The sequence below is a fragment of the Mustela putorius genome, unplaced genomic scaffold, assembly GCF_011764305.1.
Source record: "Mustela putorius furo isolate JIRA1106 unplaced genomic scaffold, ASM1176430v1.1 tig00003834_pilon_pilon_pilon, whole genome shotgun sequence".
Taxonomy (NCBI): domain Eukaryota; kingdom Metazoa; phylum Chordata; class Mammalia; order Carnivora; family Mustelidae; genus Mustela; species Mustela putorius.
In genome coordinates, this window is record NW_025421987.1 from 74,531,758 (window position 1) to 74,551,296 (window position 19,539).

The following is a 19,539-nucleotide window of genomic DNA, read 5'->3' on the forward strand; positions in this document are numbered from 1 at the left end:
AAAAGACCACACTTGACAAACAGCTGAGCTGGGCTTTAGATGCAGTTGTGGTGGCCCCGCTGCCTTTAGCTAGGGGCCAGACAGTGTAGTTGTGAACCTCTTGCTTTTTCCTGGGGGAAGGCCAGGCATGGACACGTTGGTGCAGTGGGGAGCCCTGGTCTCCTCCTCCTTCTAGCTGCCTTCTCCTCCCTCCGTCGTAACTACCATCATGCAGTGAGGGACCCCATGGCAGCACCCCCTTCTAGCAGGGCTAACCCCACAAAACACTCTTCTTGAAAGTTTTCCACTCCCCTTCCCGTGGTTCAATGCCCGTTTTCTCAGTGAAATAGACCTCCACATGCTTTTAAGAGGAAAGCAAACGATGAGACTTCTTTTCGCTAACATGTGAAGAGCTAATTGCTCCTCGTAACCTCCCAAGAGATCTCATTTTTTTTTTAAGGGAAATCTCAGTGGCACAGAAAGCTTTCTAATCTTAAGCACTTAAAAAAAAAAAATACTGTGTGGAGGAAGTTACAAAAAAATATATACTCTTAACCCTGAACCTGGCTGGGTCAGGTTTACCCATCAGACTCCAGGCAGCATCTCCATTTCCCAGCTGCCTTTTTTCTCCCCCTCTACCCGAAGTGCCTCTTGAAAGTCTTATCCCCAGAGGAAGTAGGGCACAGTGTGGGTATAAAGGTAGAGGCGGAGGGGAAAGCAGCTTTGGCTCTCTGTGGGGCATGACTTTTTAGTAGTGGGGCTCTCTCTGCAGTTGAATTTTATGGAAATTCATTTGTGATAATGTTTCCCAAGGTATCGCGGGAGCCACCAGGGGTATCCACCCAAAGGGAGAGCACAGGGCTAGCATAGATGATAGTGTACTTGAACTAAGCCAAGAGCTCGGAAGTTTTGTCTGCAAACTGCTTTCTCTAATCTCATTGTACTGTTTTCCTTTTTTTTTTTTTTTTTTTTTAGGCACCAATTGATAATGGTTCAAAAATCACCAACTACCTTTTAGAATGGGATGAGGTAAGTGTATTTTCATATCCATCCATCTGAAACACCATTTCAAAAATAAAATTGCTGAACAAATACCATTTTATTCTTCTTTAAGATGTGCTAAACACAGGGGGGGAAAAGAACATAAGTAGCGAGAAATTTAAACCTATAGTATTGACTGTGGAAAAGGAAGGTGGACGAAAGCAGTGTAATGAATTGTATTAAATTGCATTAAATGTATTTACTAGGCTTATTTGCAAGAAATGCTGCAGAAAGAAAAGACAGGGTCTTACCTCTCGTTGGAATCCCTGGTGCCTAGCCAGCCATCAATTCCTATTAAGAGTCAACTGCTTTATTACCTTGACCGCTCAGGGCCATTCTGCATAGATGGTTTTGATAAGGTAAACCACAGTGTGACTTGGGAAGCATAATTCGTTTCTTCTTTTTGAAGCCATGGATGTACTTTGGTGTTGCACTGTTGGGTGTTCTCAGTGGGAGAGTTGGAGCCTTGCCTGGAGGTCTCACTCTCCCAGAGGCAAGTGTGATCACTCTGCGAGCTAGACCTTCCTGTAACAGGCGCCCCGCACCCCCTGTGCTGTCTCTGTCACCAGAAGCCCTATAACGGTATCCATGGTGAAGTTTCCTTACTCCTGAGCCCACTCTGGGCTGAATGGTGACCCTGTGCATTTCTGGCCGTGCTAACACTACCCACAGAATCTCACACAGGAAATAACTGGATGCAGAAAGAAGTCTTTCGTTTCTAAAAAGGAACTGTACTTTTTGTTCCGTAGATTTTAATTCTATTCACTCATTTACCCTCGCTCTATTCTGTCTTGCTTGTGAGTGAGCAAATAGACGAAGGGTTTCAAGAATAGGAAATGTAGATGTTGGGAGAAATGCAAGTTAACTAGTCTTTGGGACTTAAATTTAGGGAGATTTTAAAAGATTCAGAATTCAGGCTTGGGCAAAAAGTGACTTGTTGAGTGTGGAAAAAATACTTTCACCAAATGTAAAATGAAATTGATCAAAACTCTCATAATGGAATTTTGATGTGAGAAAGGGGGACTTCCATTACTTTGGGCATTAGTGTGTTATCCCATCTGGGTTGCATATGAAAGCTGGAGTCCAAGTTACCAAAGAAACGATCTATTGTTCGGAGATCCTTGTGAATAGTTCCTGCGTACAGATGGGTGAAATCCCAGACTTACTTGACCAGGATATTTTACAGATTAGGTGGATTTCATTTTAAGGTGGTTGGATTGGAAAGTGAAACCACCCTGACGGCCCTTGTGGAAAGAGACTTCTTATAGGCAGTCCCGAAAGCTGGAAAGGAAGCTGACTGACCTACAGGCACATGGCGACATCTTGCCATCTCCTCTGCATCCAAAAGGACAAGTGAGAGTTCGACAGAAAATGTCAAATGTGTGTTGGTGTGTTGCACTGGCCTGATGTTTTTTCTCATATCTTGAGATTTTATATCAGTATAGAATTTACCACTAAAGAGGAGGCACTCTTCATTTCAGATCTTCCCCGAGCTCTGTGTACAGTATGTGTGTATATGTGTGTGTGCGTGTCTCCCATGGGGTGTTTTTTTTTTTGTTGTTTTGGTTTTTTGGGTTTTGTTTTTGTTTTTTTTTTTTAATTTTTGCTCCTTTGGACCATGGCCTCATAAGTTAAGTAAGGTCAGAGACGTTGAGTGTTTGAATGGGAAACCTCCAAGGAAAACCCAGGTGCTACAGGAAATGGTGATGGTGACTCAGTTGTTGGCCACTTTCCCTTTGAATTTGGAATGGAAGTGTCCTGGCAGCGTGAGTAGCGGAAATAAGCTACAGCCGCAGATGAAATGGAGAAGCTTTGTCTGATGACCGTGTATAATCAATAGCACCCACTACAGACTAGTGGCCACACAATGTTAAACTGTTTATTTTTGGCCTTCTCCTGTCTTTTCCCTGTTTGCTGTCTTTCCACTCTTCCCTTGCTCCCATCTTAATTCTTCAGCCTTCCCTTTCCTCTTCATTTTCTCTCCACCTTCTCATTCCTGCTGGTGTTTGCCCTGTTGAGCTTTATGGAAGACTCCAGGTTAGTGGACTCTGACCTACTATATAGGCCTTTTGCCAGTAGGAATCCTTTTGTATTCTGTCGCTTAATATTCACCTTGTAGCAAAACTTCTGGACCCCAGACTCTGTGAAGCGCTTCCTGGACTTTTAAGTAGTATGAGCTCCCTGGAAGGAGAGTATGATCGAAGGAACACCAAGATTGGGAGGTGCGGATTCTGTTCCAGGCTTTACATGCTCAGCTTGACCCTTCCCGTCCTCAGTTTACCCATTAGCGTGTGTATATTTACATCACTGAGGCTCTCTCCAGACTCCTTATTTAAGATTGTCCCTTGTGATAAGAGTATGTTTTAGGGCCCTTTGCCTGTTCATTTTTTTAATATTTCAACATTTGTGGAGCAAACCCTCAATGCCTCAACACTATATAGTGTCCTCGGAGGGATCTGTGACGGGAAGGTAGTCACATTAGCTGAAAAAAGCTAATGAAATGCTGTCCTCTAAAACTTAAAAACAGATGTAAATAAAACGGACTAAACACATGCTTCTCAAACTTATTTCCATCCAGTAGCTCCTTTGCTTGATACTGTGCCTCTCCTTTTCAGTCCCTCTAAAGAAAGGCTGCAAAATGATATCGTTGGGTTTCCTGGCAGTGAGAATAGGAGCAGTAGTGACCAATCCATTTCTGTCACTTCATCAGTAAGACTCCTAACAGGACTGTCTAACAGTTGGTGTTTCTAAATTGGGGGCCAGGTTAGGGATCAGTAGTCCTTAGGCCGTTCACATGTGTTGGTTTGTGCATCCCACGTTCCCATGCTGCTCAAGCCGTGACTTCCTGAAGGGAGAAGATCAAAGGCTCAGAGAACAGCATCCGCCCTCCAAGAAGGTTGAGGGCGTGAGGCTCTGGCTATCCCTTTGGAACCTTCTCCTGGAAGTCTCTGGAGTCAGGTACACCTGGTAACAGGGACTCTTTCCAGAATGTGCCCTAGTGGAGCATGGTGGGGCAGCAGAATGGGAGTGGGTGTTTGCTAGAGTTATTCCCCTCACCACCCCAAAGCTCCTCCAGAGCCCAAGCCCTCTTCTCCCAGGTCATCTGTCCAGACCAGCCATATACCCATAAGCCTCTCTGTTGTACAGGTGGCTGGAAGGACAGAAGAATGGTAGGTTGCAAGAGGAGCAGATCCCTACCTGAGAAGAAGAAAGGTGTTATTCCGAGTCTTGAAGAAGGTTGTGCTCGGGATTAGCACTCCACCCTGTTTCTGATCTGACAGCTGGTCTGAGAGATGGCCCCATCCATCTGGGTGTCCCCATATTTTTTTTAATGTACTACAGCACTGGTTAGAATACTTGGGATACTTTGTTGTTGTTGTGCAGTTTTTTAATCACCATTCCAATAAAAACTATGGGTGGGAAATTTTGAAAGAGCAGCAAGTCCTACTGTCAAGTTTCTTAGAGAAAGACCTTCACTAATGGAAGAGCCGCGGCAGAGAGATCAGTGAGTACCAGGCCTGTTTCTGCTGGGACCTGGAATGGTGTCTGGAGTTGACTATGGGAAAAGCTAATAGTTAATCAATAGCTAACTGCTGCTCTTCTCTAAGGGCAGGTGTGGCCCTGATGGGAAAGAGAAATCACAAACCGATTACCGATACCGATTGCCGCTCAGAGGGAAGCTGATTCTCTCTCTTCTGAATTTGTTGTCATCCCTGTTGCCTTGTTGTTCCACAGAATTCGCTTGGAAATTACTAGTATTTCTGCAAGAGGGTTAGCTATCTACTTTTCTCTGTTGATAATTGTAACTAGACAGTCCCTTAAGTTTTAAGACTGTGGGAATGACTCTGACGGGGAGATAGTAATGCACCAGTAAAAATGGAACACACAGGTGTCACTAGCTTTTCAGCTGTGGCCATCAGTGAAACAGGTCAGTTCTCATAATGTGGAACGGTGTGCACGTGGCTGGTCATGTCCCCCTATTGTGGTAACTGAGGTGATTGGTGGCATTCTCAGTCATGGGGCTTGAGAGAGTTGACCTTGCTTTTTTGTGGGCCTTCAGCCACTGTGTTCGCCTCCAGAAGCTTCCCATCAGAAAGGCAGAAGGCCGTTTTCAAGGTAGTTTTCTGTTGGGCCACTTGATGAGACTTCGTTGTGTTTCTACACCTTTGATCACAGTGTGTTCGCTACCCCCACATTTACTCCCATGTTTATAAGTCACAGTCATTCTGAAGGCTGGCAGAAAGCAGGCCCAGAGTCTCCTGAGGGTTTCTTCTTAGGCTAAATTAGGGTATTATACCCAGCGCTGACTTTAAAGGGACCACGACAGACTTAGTCTTTCATGAATTTTAAATTTTCATTTAATCCAGAATTAAACTGTTAACTTTTTAACAGCAAAATAAGGCTTAGATGCTAGGTTTCTCAAGGTGGATGTTCTTTCCCACAATGGAGAGACTTGGGATAGGAGTTCAGGAAGGAGGAGGCAGTGCTTAAAGCTCATGACCCCATTCAGGGGCTACCCCTGAGCTAATACTTTTGACCTGCCCATACCCCTTTCTTGGTCATGAACCTGAGGTAAATTGGCTGACCTCCTGTTGCTTCATCTGCTTGATGATGCTCACTGAGTTACCTAGTAGAGTGGGAGCTTTTTTCTAGAAGCAGCTAAGAGGGATGGATTGAGGACACTGATATCTCTAGGGTAGGGAGGGCTCTTCCCGAAAAGAATTAGGAACCTTGCATTGACTGGTGCTTCCAGGCCTGCCCAGTCTGTTTTAAGGGATGGTGATCTGGCCTTTTTTGGGGGGGAGAACGTGAGTAAAAAGAGCAAACTTCACAGTCAAGTAGGAACTTTCTATTTCCATTTTAGAAAACTTAAATTCTGTGAAGGCAGTATTTATGGAAACCCGTTAAGAGTTTTACTCTTAGATAAGGTTTTCATTTGTGCCACACTGAAGTCTGACTGGCGCTAACGTAGTGGGTGCTTCAGAGCAAATGCATGTCTCCCACAGCCTTGATGGGATTGTGTGACGTGGATTCATACTGATGAAGGTGTAGGTCACATGCTGTTCACCTCAGGAGACCTGGATTAATAGTCTCTGCTTTGTAACAAGTCAAGCAAGTAACCTTGCCCCAGGGCCTCTGCTTCTCCACTTGGAATCCGTGTTAGTCACCGCCCCCAGGGGGATTAGGATTCCGTGGGTGAGCCTGGGGACTGGCAGATGCAGTGTCCTCTGAGTATTTCATATCACCTAAGCACGTATCAGGGTCTAGGGTCGGGAAAGTCAGCCAGCAGAAGGATTGGATGACAGTCTTCTGAGGAACTTCAACAGAGGAGCTCTAAGGCCAGCGCCTCCGGCTTGAACTAAACAAACACAATGTCTGTGCTATATATAGATGTTAATTTGCCATTAGCTTGGCTTCCGGGCATGACATGTAGGGAGCATACGAAAGAACCAGAAAAATAGCTTTGTGGGAATGTGACTAGTACAGTTCCCAAGAATCTTTCTCACTTGTGACTCAGCTAGCCCAAATAGGAATTTCACATCTGTCTGTGCCCGTAACTAATGAGCCAACACAGCTGTAAAACACAGGCGACTGAGAACGAAATAAATGGCACAGAAGTCAAGGGAAGTATCATTGGAAGTAGAAAGAGCAGAAAAGGCCAGTCGCAGGTAGAGCCCCTCCAGCCCCGGGGGCCCCGTGAACCAGCCAGAGTGCACCAGTGGTCCTGTTGCCGAAACCTCGTGGAGCTGACAGCAGGCTTCTTGTCGCTTCTTCGACTCCTAGTTTAGGAGGAGCCAGCTTATCTCCTTTAGGGAGCGAGCTGGCCCCTGATGCTTGGTAACCAGTTTATGGAACAGATTACTTTTTAGCTTGTGGGTTGCGTAGTTAATACTGATAATCTTGCAGGACACTTCTTGGCACAAGGGGGTTTGCCCATGGCTTCTCTGGTGGGACGTCAGAGGTTCAGGGAAGGGACTGGTGCTTCAGCAAGCAGAGTGACTTGCTGGGTCCCCCGCTGTGCGGGAGGAGAGCTCCCTAAGGATGCAGCCGCCCCCAAGGTGCCACACGGCCTCATGTTGCGGGGCATGGGTCTAGCGAGAAAACCGGGTTTGCATCCATCTCCAAGGCCTGGAGCAAGTGGAGGTGCCATTTGCCGGGCCCATGTGCCCTTTCAGTCATTCTCAGGGTGCACCCTCACGGAGGTGGAAGGGTGGGGTGTCCAGGTCGCTTGGCACACTGTCCATCACAAGCCATCTTCCACATGAGTGTCGTAAGCCGAATTGGGGACCTGACAGTGTAGTGATGTCTTGCCACACCACAGACCTTCACTGCCATGTGCAGGGGTGGTGACAGAGAGCCAGGGGACCAGCTTCCTCCACTCCAGCTTCTGTTGGGAGGGAAGTAGGCCAGGAGGGATGTAAGAACTTAGAGGTTCAGGTACCAAGGCAGAGAGCTAAGTTCCAAGAAGCACTCTCTTGTAGGAACCTCAGCCCCAGACACCTGAACCCTGGAAGCAGGGTCATTTGTCACATGTATACAGGCTGAGTTAGTGTGTGTTTGGGCCGCAGGCTTTGTGAGCAGCTTCTGGTTGCTCCAGAATTACAGATACCTGTCTTGGACCATGGCATCTAATTTACCAACTCGTGTTTTTCGTGCTTATTGGATGCCAGCTGCACCAAAAGGCCCCTTTGGCTTTGACTAGGTGGACGGGCTGAATATTCCATGCCTTGGCTGACACGTAAATACTCAGGGCAGCCTGTTCTATAGTTGCTCCCTTGCCTCTGTCCTTTCCCTGCGCTGGGCCAGTCTCCACATTCTGGACTGGACAGCAGATGACCCTCCATATTTGGGGGGATATATAGGAACATGATGTTGGTTGGTTTTAAATCCAAGGACCTGATGACTATCCTTGACTATTTCAGGGAGCTGAGCTTCTCCCACTAGTAGGAAAAACTGGCGTGCCAAAGGATAAAATGCATGCAGTGTTTATTCAGTAACATGGAACACAAACTATCCCACCCCCTTGCCTTACCTTTGAAAGTTCCTCTGTGCCAGAACGCTCCAAATGAAAGAGCCATCACTGGGGGGAGAGTGAAGTTTGGCACAAGGAACCTTTGAATCCACCCAGATGGGGTGCGTCCCCACATCCCAGTTAGGAACCCCTTCTTATGTATGGTTGTGCTGAACACATACATGCTCTCTTATTTCTCAAGCCAACATTTATCTTTGATGTTGCCTAGGGTCGGCCCGTGCTGGAACAACTTCTAAATATAGACGTCCTCGCAGACTAAATCTTTGAGACTGGCGATAGTTCAGTTGGCGAGTGCAACTTTATTTTTTATTTGATTTATCATTGCCATTTTTGACAGGCTGAACTCTGCTGTTACAGAGAGAGGGCTGTGGCCCAGAGTCGCACGGCTGCTGTCTCGAGCCAGCAGCCCCAGGGCCACGAGCACAGGGCCACCGATAACCAAATTCATGTGGCTTAGTTACCAGGCAGTTACCAAACTAAGAGTAGCCCTGGAAGGCAAGTGGGCGGGGCTGTGAAAGACCCAGACAGAGAAGGAGGTTAGTAGCAAGAGGCCATAGATCAGGAAACATCAGGGAGAGTTCTCATGACCAGAGAGAGGTGGTTCACCGCAGATGCTAACGCCCTTGTGGGGGCCATTCTGATTTCCTTGTGCCAGGAATGAAGCTGTCGGAAGGAGGAACAGGAAGGATCATTTCCAATTTATTAATTAGAAGGCAGATGAAAATATCAGCCAACTTCGTCTGTTAGTGCCAGCGTTGGGCATACCAGCTTCCAGGGTAGTGAGTGCCAGGCTGATTGGAAATGTTAGCCAAAGCAGCCACATTCCCCACAGTCTACAGTGTTATTCTGGGCGGAAAAATACTGTAGCCTGAATTAATTGGATTATGCGTGAGTTCCATGTACAGAATGGGCCATGGATGTGTGAAGTTCCTTAGTAGGAAACCAACCCATTTAAAGGATTCATCTTCCCAAGTACTGAGGACAGACTGGTGAAGACACATAATAAAGAGGGAAAACAAACTTGAAAAAGGAGCACTGGGTGTGGTGCATAGACAATGAATTTTGGAACACTGAAAAGAAATAAAATAAAATGGAAAAAGAAGTTCCATTTTTAGGCTTTTAGTTATGTCATTTTACCAATGAACATAGTACTCTTTTTTTTTTTTTAAAAAAAGATTTTATTTATTTATTTGACAGAGAGAGATTGCAAGTAGGCAGAGAGAGCCGGGGGCGACAGGGGGGCAGTGGGAGGAAGCAGGCTCCCTGATGAGCAGAGAGCCCAATGCGGGTCTGGATCCCAGGACCCTGGGATCATGACCTGATCTAAAGGCAGAGGCTTTAACCCACTGAGCCACCCAGCTGCCCCGAATACAGTACTTTCAAACATGTTTTTAACTTGGGGCCCTTGGGGGGCTCAGTCAAGCACCTGCCTTTGGCTCAGGTCATGTCCGCAGGGTCCTGGGGTTGAGCCCTGCATGGGGCTCCCTGCTCAGTGGGGAGCCTGTTTCTCTCTCTTCCCCCTGCTCGTGCTCCCTCTTCCCCTTTCATTCTTTCTCTCAAGTAAATAAATAAAATCTTTTTTAAAAAACATGTTTTTAACTTTAAAAATTAAGTGAATTTTATGAAATGAATCAAACACGTTTTATATACTTAGCAGATTTTAAATAAGCAGACCCACCTGTAAATTGATTTCTCCACTGGAGCTTTATTCCTTTATGTGTTCATAAACAGACACCACGGAGAGTCGGAAACTCCGGTACATGTGGAGGGGCCTTTGCAAGATTATTTAATTTACTCACTTGTGGCCTTAGGTTACATCACACCTGAACCATCCCCAGAAAACTGTTGCATGTCTGTGTTTAAAAATCTTCCCACAGGGTGCCTGGGTGGCTCAGTGGGTTAAGCAACTGCCTTTGGCTCAGGTTATGATCCCAGAGTCCCAGGATGGAGTCCCACATCAGGCTCCCAGATCCACAGGGAGTCTGCTTCTCCTTCTGACCTTCTTCCCTCTCACACTCTCTCTCAAATGGATAAATACAATCTTAAAAGCAAAGCAAACAAACAAACAAAAGCCAAAAAACTTCCCACAGTTCTCTGCAGTTTTGGGGATAGCATTACTAAATATCTTCAGTCTAAACTGTACCTCCATAAAATGAAGTAACTGCATTGCCCTGCCTAACAGTTTTGGTTGGTTTTATCATCTAGGAATCTGGCTACATTTTTAGCTTCTACAAAAATTCTTAAAATCTCTTCGGAGGCTTTACTTTGTTGGCTTTGAGGAAAAATGGCATGTACGAAGCTCGTGTAGAAGATAGAACCCTTTATTCAGTCAAAAGTTAAACATTTGGGTTCTAGCATGCTCGCTTCTACTCCCTTACCTCCTACCTATTTATAGCATGAGAGGAATTTAGAAAAGTTTACTGAAAAATGCCATACTATTAAACCTGTAGGGACATCAAGATAGATGAGTATGATATTGTACAACAGATTTCCTCAAAGCTTAATGGCTTAAAATAGTCCCTTGTACTCATGGATTCTCGGTTAGGAGTTGGGACCAGAGTACTGGGAGAATGTCTGGTATGTGTTCCAGAATTTTCTGGAGCCTCTGGTGGGCAGAGGGGCTCTTTTGCTGGGGGCTGGAATCTTCTGGCAGAGCCTTCACTCACAAGTCTAGCAGTCACTGCTGGCATCGGTGGAACCTTAGCCCCTTCACAACATGGCAGCCCTAGGAGAGCCAGAGTGGGGAAAGTCAGTGTTCTGGGGAAAAGGCAGAAGCTTCGTCATCTCTTCATACCTAGCCTTGCAAGTCCCACAGCTTCATTTCCACTCCATTCTGTCCATTACAAGCACATCACAAGCCCATTCCAGTTCAAGGGAAAGGACTTCAGACTTGCTTAGTCATGAGAAACCGTTAAAAATCTTTTTTCTTTATCTTTGTATGGCACATGCAATGTTACTGTGCCTTGAGATTGTTACATCCAAGGTCATGGACTTTGAAAGGCAATATGACTCTTGTTCATACTGTTGCTTCTCTTCCAAGTGTTCTGGGAAGAGGGAGAAGGAAGACCTGTGCAGCCAGAGATGCAGCAATGGGTGGGGTGGGGCTCATCCTTGCACCCAGCCCAGTTGTGCTAGCCAGGATGGCATCGTTTGGGGGTGCCCAAACACTGCTCTTCTCAGTTAGCAGATGGAAGAGGTCACTGCCTATTCCCTTGATGATAAGGAGAGGGAACCCAGGAGACAACAGTATTTCTGCCACCGGGGTCATACTTGTAAAGCAGATCAGTGTCCTCTTCCCTTGGGTAACTCACAGGCAGTCAGCAAAATGTTTACTTTCAGAGGGGTGGGGAAAAGACAGTGAGGGAATATGTTATAATTTGATTTAATAGCTATAAAATTTCAAAGTTTTTGAACTATAGATTAGAAAGAAATGGAAAAATATTGGAGTACATAGTAACAGGGCAGAAGATAAAATAGGAAAGTAGAGACTATGTTCCTTAAAATATTTAAAGCTTTTTACATTTATAATTTATCTCCAGGTTTGTTTTTTTTTTTAAGATTTTATTTATTTATTTGACAGAGAGAGATCACAAGTAGACAGAGAGACAGGCAAAGAGGGAGAGAAGAGGAAGCAGGCTCCCTGCTGAGCAGAGAGCCCGATGCGGGGCTCAATCCCAGGACCCCGAGATCATGACCTGAGCAGAGCCTTAACCCACTGAGCCACCCAGGCGCCCCCTCCAGGTTTTATTTTAAAGACTGAAATGTTTGATAAGGCATTTCCTTCCCCCCACACCTCCCCATGGTTGGGGGTAGAGGGCCATCCTTGTCACGGAGGTTATTAACACATTTTGAGAAAACCCTTCCAAGGGTGAGTCAGTCTCTGCTGGTGAGCCACGTGAGAGTCCATGTTTTACCTGCTGCACTGTGTTTCCTTCTCTTACCCCTGCCCTTCCACGGTCTGGTAGAACGTTCTGCTGGAGGTTATTGAGTACTGACATTCTTCACAAGTTAGCAGGAACCTTGTAGGACTTAGAACATCTGGACTCTGATTATTCTTAGAACTTGTAAACAACTGTGTGACTTTTCTGAAGAGTAAGCGTTAGAAGGATTTTAAATCTTCTGAGGCTGCGACTCTCCCCAGAGATGGTACCTGTCTTGGGTATGTGAGTCTAAACTGAAACGAGGCATTTGCTCAGCCAGAGGGAGGCGGAAATAGGGATGGTCGGCGGACATCGGCCACAGGAATGCTGAGTGATGAGAGTTGCCGTGGCACAGGGGAGTGGGTTGCCTGAGACCTGTTCGGCTCGAGGGAATGGAGAGGAAGCCAACCCCCTGGGGTCTGGAATGGTCTAGAATGTAGATCATACACAATGTGCTCTCATTTCATGGTAATAAAGAGGAGGTAAGGCAGAACTGAGCAGCGGGGTCCTGGGCAAGGGCCAACGTATATGCGTCGGCTCGCTGGCTGTCCTGGAGAGCAGTGGTGACCAGGAGTGGGAGATAAGCAGCCTGCGCCTTGGCCGGGAAACCTCTCCATGGAACTCAAGGCCATGGTGCCGAACTGGTGCTCTCACTGGGGCTGCGTCTGGGATGGTGATAGGTTAACGAGAGCTGTAGAGTGAGTTGAGTGAGAAGAAGAGCGCTCAGTTGAAGAGGGAGGGAACCCAGGGCTGTAATGCCGCACCCCGTGAGAAATGGAGTGCCTTGAAGTTCATCAGCACACCATGAGTTCGCATGCCCAAGATTTCGTCTCATTTAGGAAAGAGTAATCTTGTCCTTGAACTCAGCTGTGCTGTAGAAACCAGCATTTGGGCATGCCCAGGATTCTGAAATGGAAACCAGTCAGGGAACCCCAAAATCTGCCCCTTTCAGATTTGTGGACACTGGCGGTAGAAGGTTTGGCGAGAACACGACTGGTGGTTGTATCGCTTTGTGTCAGATGCAGCCCAGGGCCTGGATCTGTTCCAGAATGATGGAGGGTATGGACTTGAAGCTTTCTTTCTGCTCTTTTTCCTAAGTGGGGTGAAGTTTGGTTTCCTTCCTCAGGAGAACAGGAGCCTCATTGCGCATCTTAGGGAGGTTCTGCTCCTGCCTGCTCACACACTGCCCACCTGATCTGCCCATGTACAGAGACACAGGTGTTTCTAGGCATCCACTCTCCAGCTCTTCCCTTAGAGACCCGCCAGCAGCTTGGCTTTTAGAGCAGTCCTTTTCCTCTCCTCTGTGTGACGCACCACACGTGGCCTCATGGTAGTCACTGACCAGGACACGGCCATGGCCACTGGTGTCCCTGCTGCCTGTGTTTGGCCAGATTATTGGCAGCAGACCTAAAACACATCCAGAGGTACTCATTTCTCTTAGGACCATGTTTTTGTGGGAAACTTCACACAAGGCTGACCTTAAATGATGAAAAAATAAGTTTCCAAGTAAAGCTAGTATCTCTCTAATCCTGTGTAGTTTAGATTAGGTTTTATTAGGAAGGGGGTACCTGCCAGAGAGCATAATCTCTGAGTCATTTGGAGCCATGCTACCTATAACATGAAAGTTACAATTTACCATCTGTAAAACTTCACTGACAGTAATGCTTAGACATATTTAATTTCTGATAAACAGTGATAAGCACTCACATGACAACCCCCAGCAGTTCAGCTGAATCCTTCAGTCTTCTAAAGCATTATCTTTTTTTTTTTTTTTCCTTAACCCTACTGATTTCTGTCAACAAGAAGAACTGGCTAATAATCTTATTTGCAAATGCTCTTTACAGCCCGGCACCCTTCTTGGTATACAGACCAACCCTCCACATTAGCCTTTGAACATGTCCTTGCCCCAGAGCCTAAGCCCAGAGCTCTGTGAGCACCTGGCATGGTCTGCCCAGCAGATCAGGGTGATGCTGTCCCTGTGCTGTTCCCCATTCTCATTTGCTAACCCCTCAGCTGTAGTTCACTTTTGCACTGCAAGGACTTTTGTGAATATCCTTTTCTTTCTTCCCTGACATCCCTTTTATATGAAACGCCATGTCATTCATGAGTATTTCCTTACTTCCCTACTTCCTTCACTCTGTGAACTATGTGTACTCTTTTTTTTTTTAAATCTTTTTTTTAAAGATTTTATTTATTTATTTGACAGGCAGAGATTACAAGTAGGCTGAGAGGCAGGCAGAGAGAGAGAAGGAGGAAGCAGGCTCCCTGCCGAGCAGAGAGCCCGATGCGGGGCTCGATCCCAGGACCCTGGGATCATGACCTGAGCCGAAGGCAGAGGCTTTAACCCACTGAGCCACCCAGGCGCCCCGAACTATGTGTACTCTTAACCCTTCAGACTCCAGATGCTGTTTCTAAAACTCGGTTCTAAGGTTCCGGCAGCTCTGGATCTTTCTGCATGTTAAGGACTGTACAAAGAGTATTACATCTTGAAAGGTATGAATTTTCCAAGATGGAAAGTTCAGCATGCTTCATCTAAACAAATTGGAGTTTATTTAGTAGTTGTTCCTGATACTGAGGTGGGGGGGGGGTGAGGCAGGAGGAAATTTGGCAACATAGGAGAAACGTCTTCAAGGTCACAGAATGCCTCTTTCCCAGTTCTTCAGCAAATCACAGTGCTGTGGCCCTTTAAAAGAGAAGTCTAGTCCCCATCATCGATCTTCCCCCATTTTTTCTCATTTCAGCCTCAGACAGTCCAGTTTTTACCCTATTAAAGCAAATCAACCTAGTAAGGAACAGACTGGCTTTTATTTACTGGCTATAGTTCTAAGCACCAGAAATGGGCAAAGGAGACCAAACAAAGAAATAGGAAAAACGAGGCATTGAAGGGGAGCCAGCGTCGGGTTGGAAGGGATGAGGCTTCCGTGGCGGCGGGATGTGCCTTTCTTGCGCTGTTTACTCTAAGCTCCGAAATAGAAGAGGGAAGAAGGTAGATCACGCTACAGCTTGAAATGGAGACAAAACATACCAGGGTGTGCACAGAGTATAATCAGACCCTGGATGTAATTATGCAAATATATGTATAAACGGTGTTGCTATGAATAAATCGTCTGCTGCAACCTTACCACTCAAGGTTAAAGTAAGCTGATACGCCAGCCACTCAGTGACTTTGCCCAAGTAGCCACTGAAAAATGTTACGCTTTGCAGTTTGCATCTGAGTGGACTTTGAAACCTTGATAATAAGAACTTTGAATCTCAAAGAGTAATAGGACTTCCACTCCCTTCCTGGAAAGGGCACCACCTTGCTTGGTGAGGGGAGGGGAAGGAGGGGCATTAGTCTGAGGATGAATGTACCAGTGGTTGTAATCTGTTCACCCTAGTGGCACTTCAAGCTAGTTGTGTGTTTATTTTATTTTTAATTAAACTTCACCTGGAATGTGTTTCAGCGGTAAGCGTTCTGGAGGCCTGCTTAAAGGAAGGAAATGCTTAAATTTGCTTAGGAGAAAAATGTGCTTTCATCTTTCTTTATAAAATAAATTGAGAACTTCAAACATATTTCTGAAAGCCCTGGGCCCAACCGTCTGATTAGAATGCTAAGGTTCATTCAGTGTTGGCATGTGGCTTTCTTTGCGTGAACATCGATAAAAATGCTGTGGATGATGGGCATGAAATACTTGTTCTGCCGTCCTACTGATAGGAGGAGTCCATGCCTGAGCGTGGCACAGGGCAGGTGACTTTTTTTTTCTCACTCATGGGTCTGTGAAGACAACCTACCAGAGTGGTTTCTTTTTACTTCAAAGAATTTGAAGCATCGTGGACTGCTAAAAAGGCATTAAAAATGTATTTCCAGCATGATAAGAATGGTACAGAGTGGCAATCATACATATAGGTGAATTCAGCCAAGGTTGCTCATCAGACATCAAGGTGCTTATCAGACATGCAACTCCATAAGCTGTGACTGAGCTCCCTGACTGTCCACGGCACTGTTAGGAGGGTAGGAGGGAAGCGGATATGGGCGAGATGAGTCAAAGGCATGTGACCCATACTTAGGGATCAGTGCACAAATAGCTCACCACTGCAGGAATGCACATGTTCAGGGACTAGCGAGAGGGGGGCAGAGTGGTAAAGGAGAGAGAGAAGCCTGGGGAGGGCTTTCTTCTCTGGCACGCTAAGCTCATTAGACTGATCCTCAGGTGCTCGGCAATTACTGCCTTTCCAGAACTAGCGATCCCTGAAATAAGGCTGCAGACTTACCCTTGGTTGGTCAGACTGGGCAGTTTGACCAAGGCAAGTGAGGAGGATCTTAGAAATGGTGCATTGCTTTATACCTGATAGGACTTTTGTTGTTGTTGTTGTTAACCAAAACCAGTTCAAAAATACCACAAACACGAGGCATGACATGTCTCAGTTACAGGTTTTTTTTCTTTCTTTCTTTCTTTTTTTCTGATTCATTTTTTTTATTTAGAGAGAAAGAGAGAATGAGAGAAAGAGTGGGAGGAGGGCAGAGGGAGAAGCAGACTCCCTGTTGTTGGCTGGGGAGCCCGAGTGGATCTCCAGACCCTGGGATCACGACCTGAGCTGAAGGCAGATGCTTAACCGACTGAGCCACCCATGCGTCCCCAGATGTTTCTGTAGTGCCTTTTATTGTTCAGGATGACATTGCATTGTCAAACACTCCCTTAGAAGCCTTCCTTCTCTTGGTTTTGTTCATCCAGACCCAGGAAATGAAACAACTAATTCAGAAGGCCTTCCTCAGTTTCTTATTACTGATTTTTTTTTAAACTTGTGTGCATTGTTTCATTGTTGCCTTTTAGGGAAAGAGAAACAGTGGTTTCAGACAGTGCTTCTTTGGGAGTCAGAAGCACTGCAAGTTGACAAAGCTTTGTCCAGCGATGGGGTACACGTTCAGGCTGGCTGCTCGGAATGACATCGGCACCAGGTATGATGTGTCTTTGCCCTCCTGCCGCTGAACACTCACGTGGTCATTCTGTGTCTTCCTCTCATGTGGCTGGAACGTGTGAAGACATCCACTGCCCCACGCTGATCCAATTTGAGATTTTCCTGGAAGGAACCCTAATCAGAGGGTGAAAGGCGTGTCCCAAGGTGATGAATGCCCCGGGTGGCCTCCATGTCAGCTCTCAGGCTGTGAGGCCGAGGCCCCATGACGTGTCCCTGGGAGCCCAGATGAAGGTAGCAGTTCAGATTCTGAGAGAAATCCCTCTTGAGGCTTTATTTTTTTTCAGAACACATGCCTTTTCCTTTCATCACTAGTCATGTGGTTGCCTTTTTCAGTTATATTTGAGGTTACCTAATAGAAAGGGGTGCCAGGCCGGCCATTGTTGTCAAGCCCTGGGCAGACCCTCACAGCCTAGAGAAAACTCCGCCTGGCCCAGGCACCACAGCTTGCCTCCAAGCTGTAGAAGAAAGGCCATAATAGGTGTCCGAGGAAGCGTCTGGGGATTAAAGATGCTTTGAAAGGACCATATTTCAATTGTACTTCCTGGGTAACTCTTAATTAAGGGAAAAATCCTTTTTCTTTCATCACTGTTTATTGAAAAATCTTAAAGGTTCAGTGCATCATTGGTCCTCAAGCTTTTCTCCAGCCTCGAGAACATCACAAGGTTTCACAGCCCCCTCTCCCCACCCGTGATAGCCGGTTCAAGTCTGCCGTTTGAAAAAGTCATAATGATAAAGGCTTCAAGGGTTTATCAGTGAATTGGAAGCACCCACAAACCTCTGAAAACTAGCACCATATATATTTGTAAAGCAGTGTATTTCGTCAGCAGACACTGATTTGTGCTCATACTAATATGAGGGTTCCTTGGTAGCTGTGGGTCACAGCTTAGCACCTTTGCACAGTGTTGTCCTTTCTGCTGGGTGCTTTCGGGGGTTGGGAGATAAATCCTTAACAATGTTGTCCTGCAGCATGCTCTGCTTTTTTAGTAGCCGACTGGCAATCAGGCAAATGGAAAGGAGGGGTAGTAGGGAATATCACATAAAGGGTACTTGCAGTCCTTTGTTGGCCTGATCTGTCATGCCCCAGACTTTCCAGCCCAAGCCAGTTAGGCAGTAGGTGGGCCTATCCTTCTCTTTTAAAATTCCAAGACTCCTTCCATGTTCCTAAATGTATGTCTTTCTGGATTTGTCTCTCCATAGTGGTTATAGCCAAGAGGTGGTATGTTACACATTAGGAAACATTCCTCAGATGCCCTCTGCGCCAAGACTTGTCCGAGCTGGGGTCACATGGGTCACATTGCAGTGGAATAAACCAGAAGGCTGTTCACCCGAGGAAGCGGTCACCTACACCTTGGAAATCCAGGAGGATGAAAACGTAAGCCCTGCAGATTTTATACCCTTGCGTGTGTTCTGTATAAGTCAGTATTGTCATAACAGACAGAACGCCAGAAAAGTGCACTAGCTACATAAGTTCAGAACCGAACTCTTTAATTTCTACCACTACCACCGCTGGCTGCAACCTGTCCTTCCCACAGTCTTGCCTATGTCAGGGCATGGCATTCCTGTCCTTGTGTTTGGGGAAGCCAGAAAATCTGGAGTTATCCTTGACCCCATCTATATAATCAGTCAGCAGATCCTTTTAAATCTGTGTCCATATATTAACCTGCAATCTGGCCATTTCTCAGTACCCAAGACTTCTACCCCTTCCTAAGCCACCATTATCCCATCCCTGGATTATTGCGGTGGTCTCTTTACGTATTTTCCCTCCGCTCACCTTTGTTATACTGTAGTCTGTTCTCCACAAGAAGCCGGGGTGATCTGTTAAGTAAACAGATCCGGTCGGTGCCCTCCTCAGAACCCTTCCTACTTCTGGGCCTTCCCCATCCTTCCAGAATAAAAGCTGGAGCCCTTACAATGCCTGCAAGGTCCCATGCTCTTCTGTTTTTCTTTCAGGTCCTTGCTTCTGCCTCTGTAGTCTCACAGGACACGCAGGCATGCCTTGACCTCAGGGCCTTTGCAGTTTCTGCGCCCGACAGCTTCAAGGCCCTTCCACTTCCTTTGACTCGTTTCCCTCATTTCCCTCATGTCTCCTCACATGTGACCTGTGCAGAGCCACCTTCCCGAAAACAGCATTATGCAGTAGAACTTTCCACAATGATGGAAATGGTCTGTAGTTTGTGCTATCCAGTAAAGGTAGCACCTAGTCACATGTGACGATTGAGCACTTGAAGTATGGCTGTGGGCCCACGGAACTGAATTCTGAATTGTACTTCATTTAAATTTAAAGAGCCCCACACGGCTACCTTATTTAACTGGCACAGCCCTAGAGGAGCACCTCACTCGACCCACCGCTCTGTCCTTTATCCAGCTTGATTTTCTTTGTCGTTGTCCTTAACATCCCGCAGCCTGCTTCATATTTATGTATAGGTTTTATTTTTTTTAATCACGGTCTCCACCTGGCATGTAAGTTTCTGGCAGGCAAGGCTTTATCTGTTCTTGGGCAGTGCTGAGCCCGTAGAAGGCAGAAGGAAGCCTGATGCCTCGGAGGTGCTCCGTAATCATTGACGGCTGGCTGGCTGGAGCCGTGCGTGATTGAGAATACTAGTGAATGAC

General features: G+C 46.3%; 1 protein-coding gene across 2 annotated transcripts in view; it reads left to right on the forward strand.

Annotated features, from left to right (window-relative positions):
* FNDC3B (fibronectin type III domain containing 3B) overlaps positions 1-19,539 on the forward strand; it is a 338,384-nt gene that overhangs the window by 260,723 nt on the left and 58,122 nt on the right. For both annotated transcript variants that reach the window (XM_004756586.3, XM_004756587.3), the window contains exons 11-13: positions 955-1,008; positions 16,785-16,909; positions 18,127-18,301. In XM_004756586.3, coding sequence (XP_004756643.1) covers positions 955-1,008; positions 16,785-16,909; positions 18,127-18,301 — 354 coding nt within the window. The remainder of the gene's footprint in view (positions 1-954; positions 1,009-16,784; positions 16,910-18,126; positions 18,302-19,539) is intronic.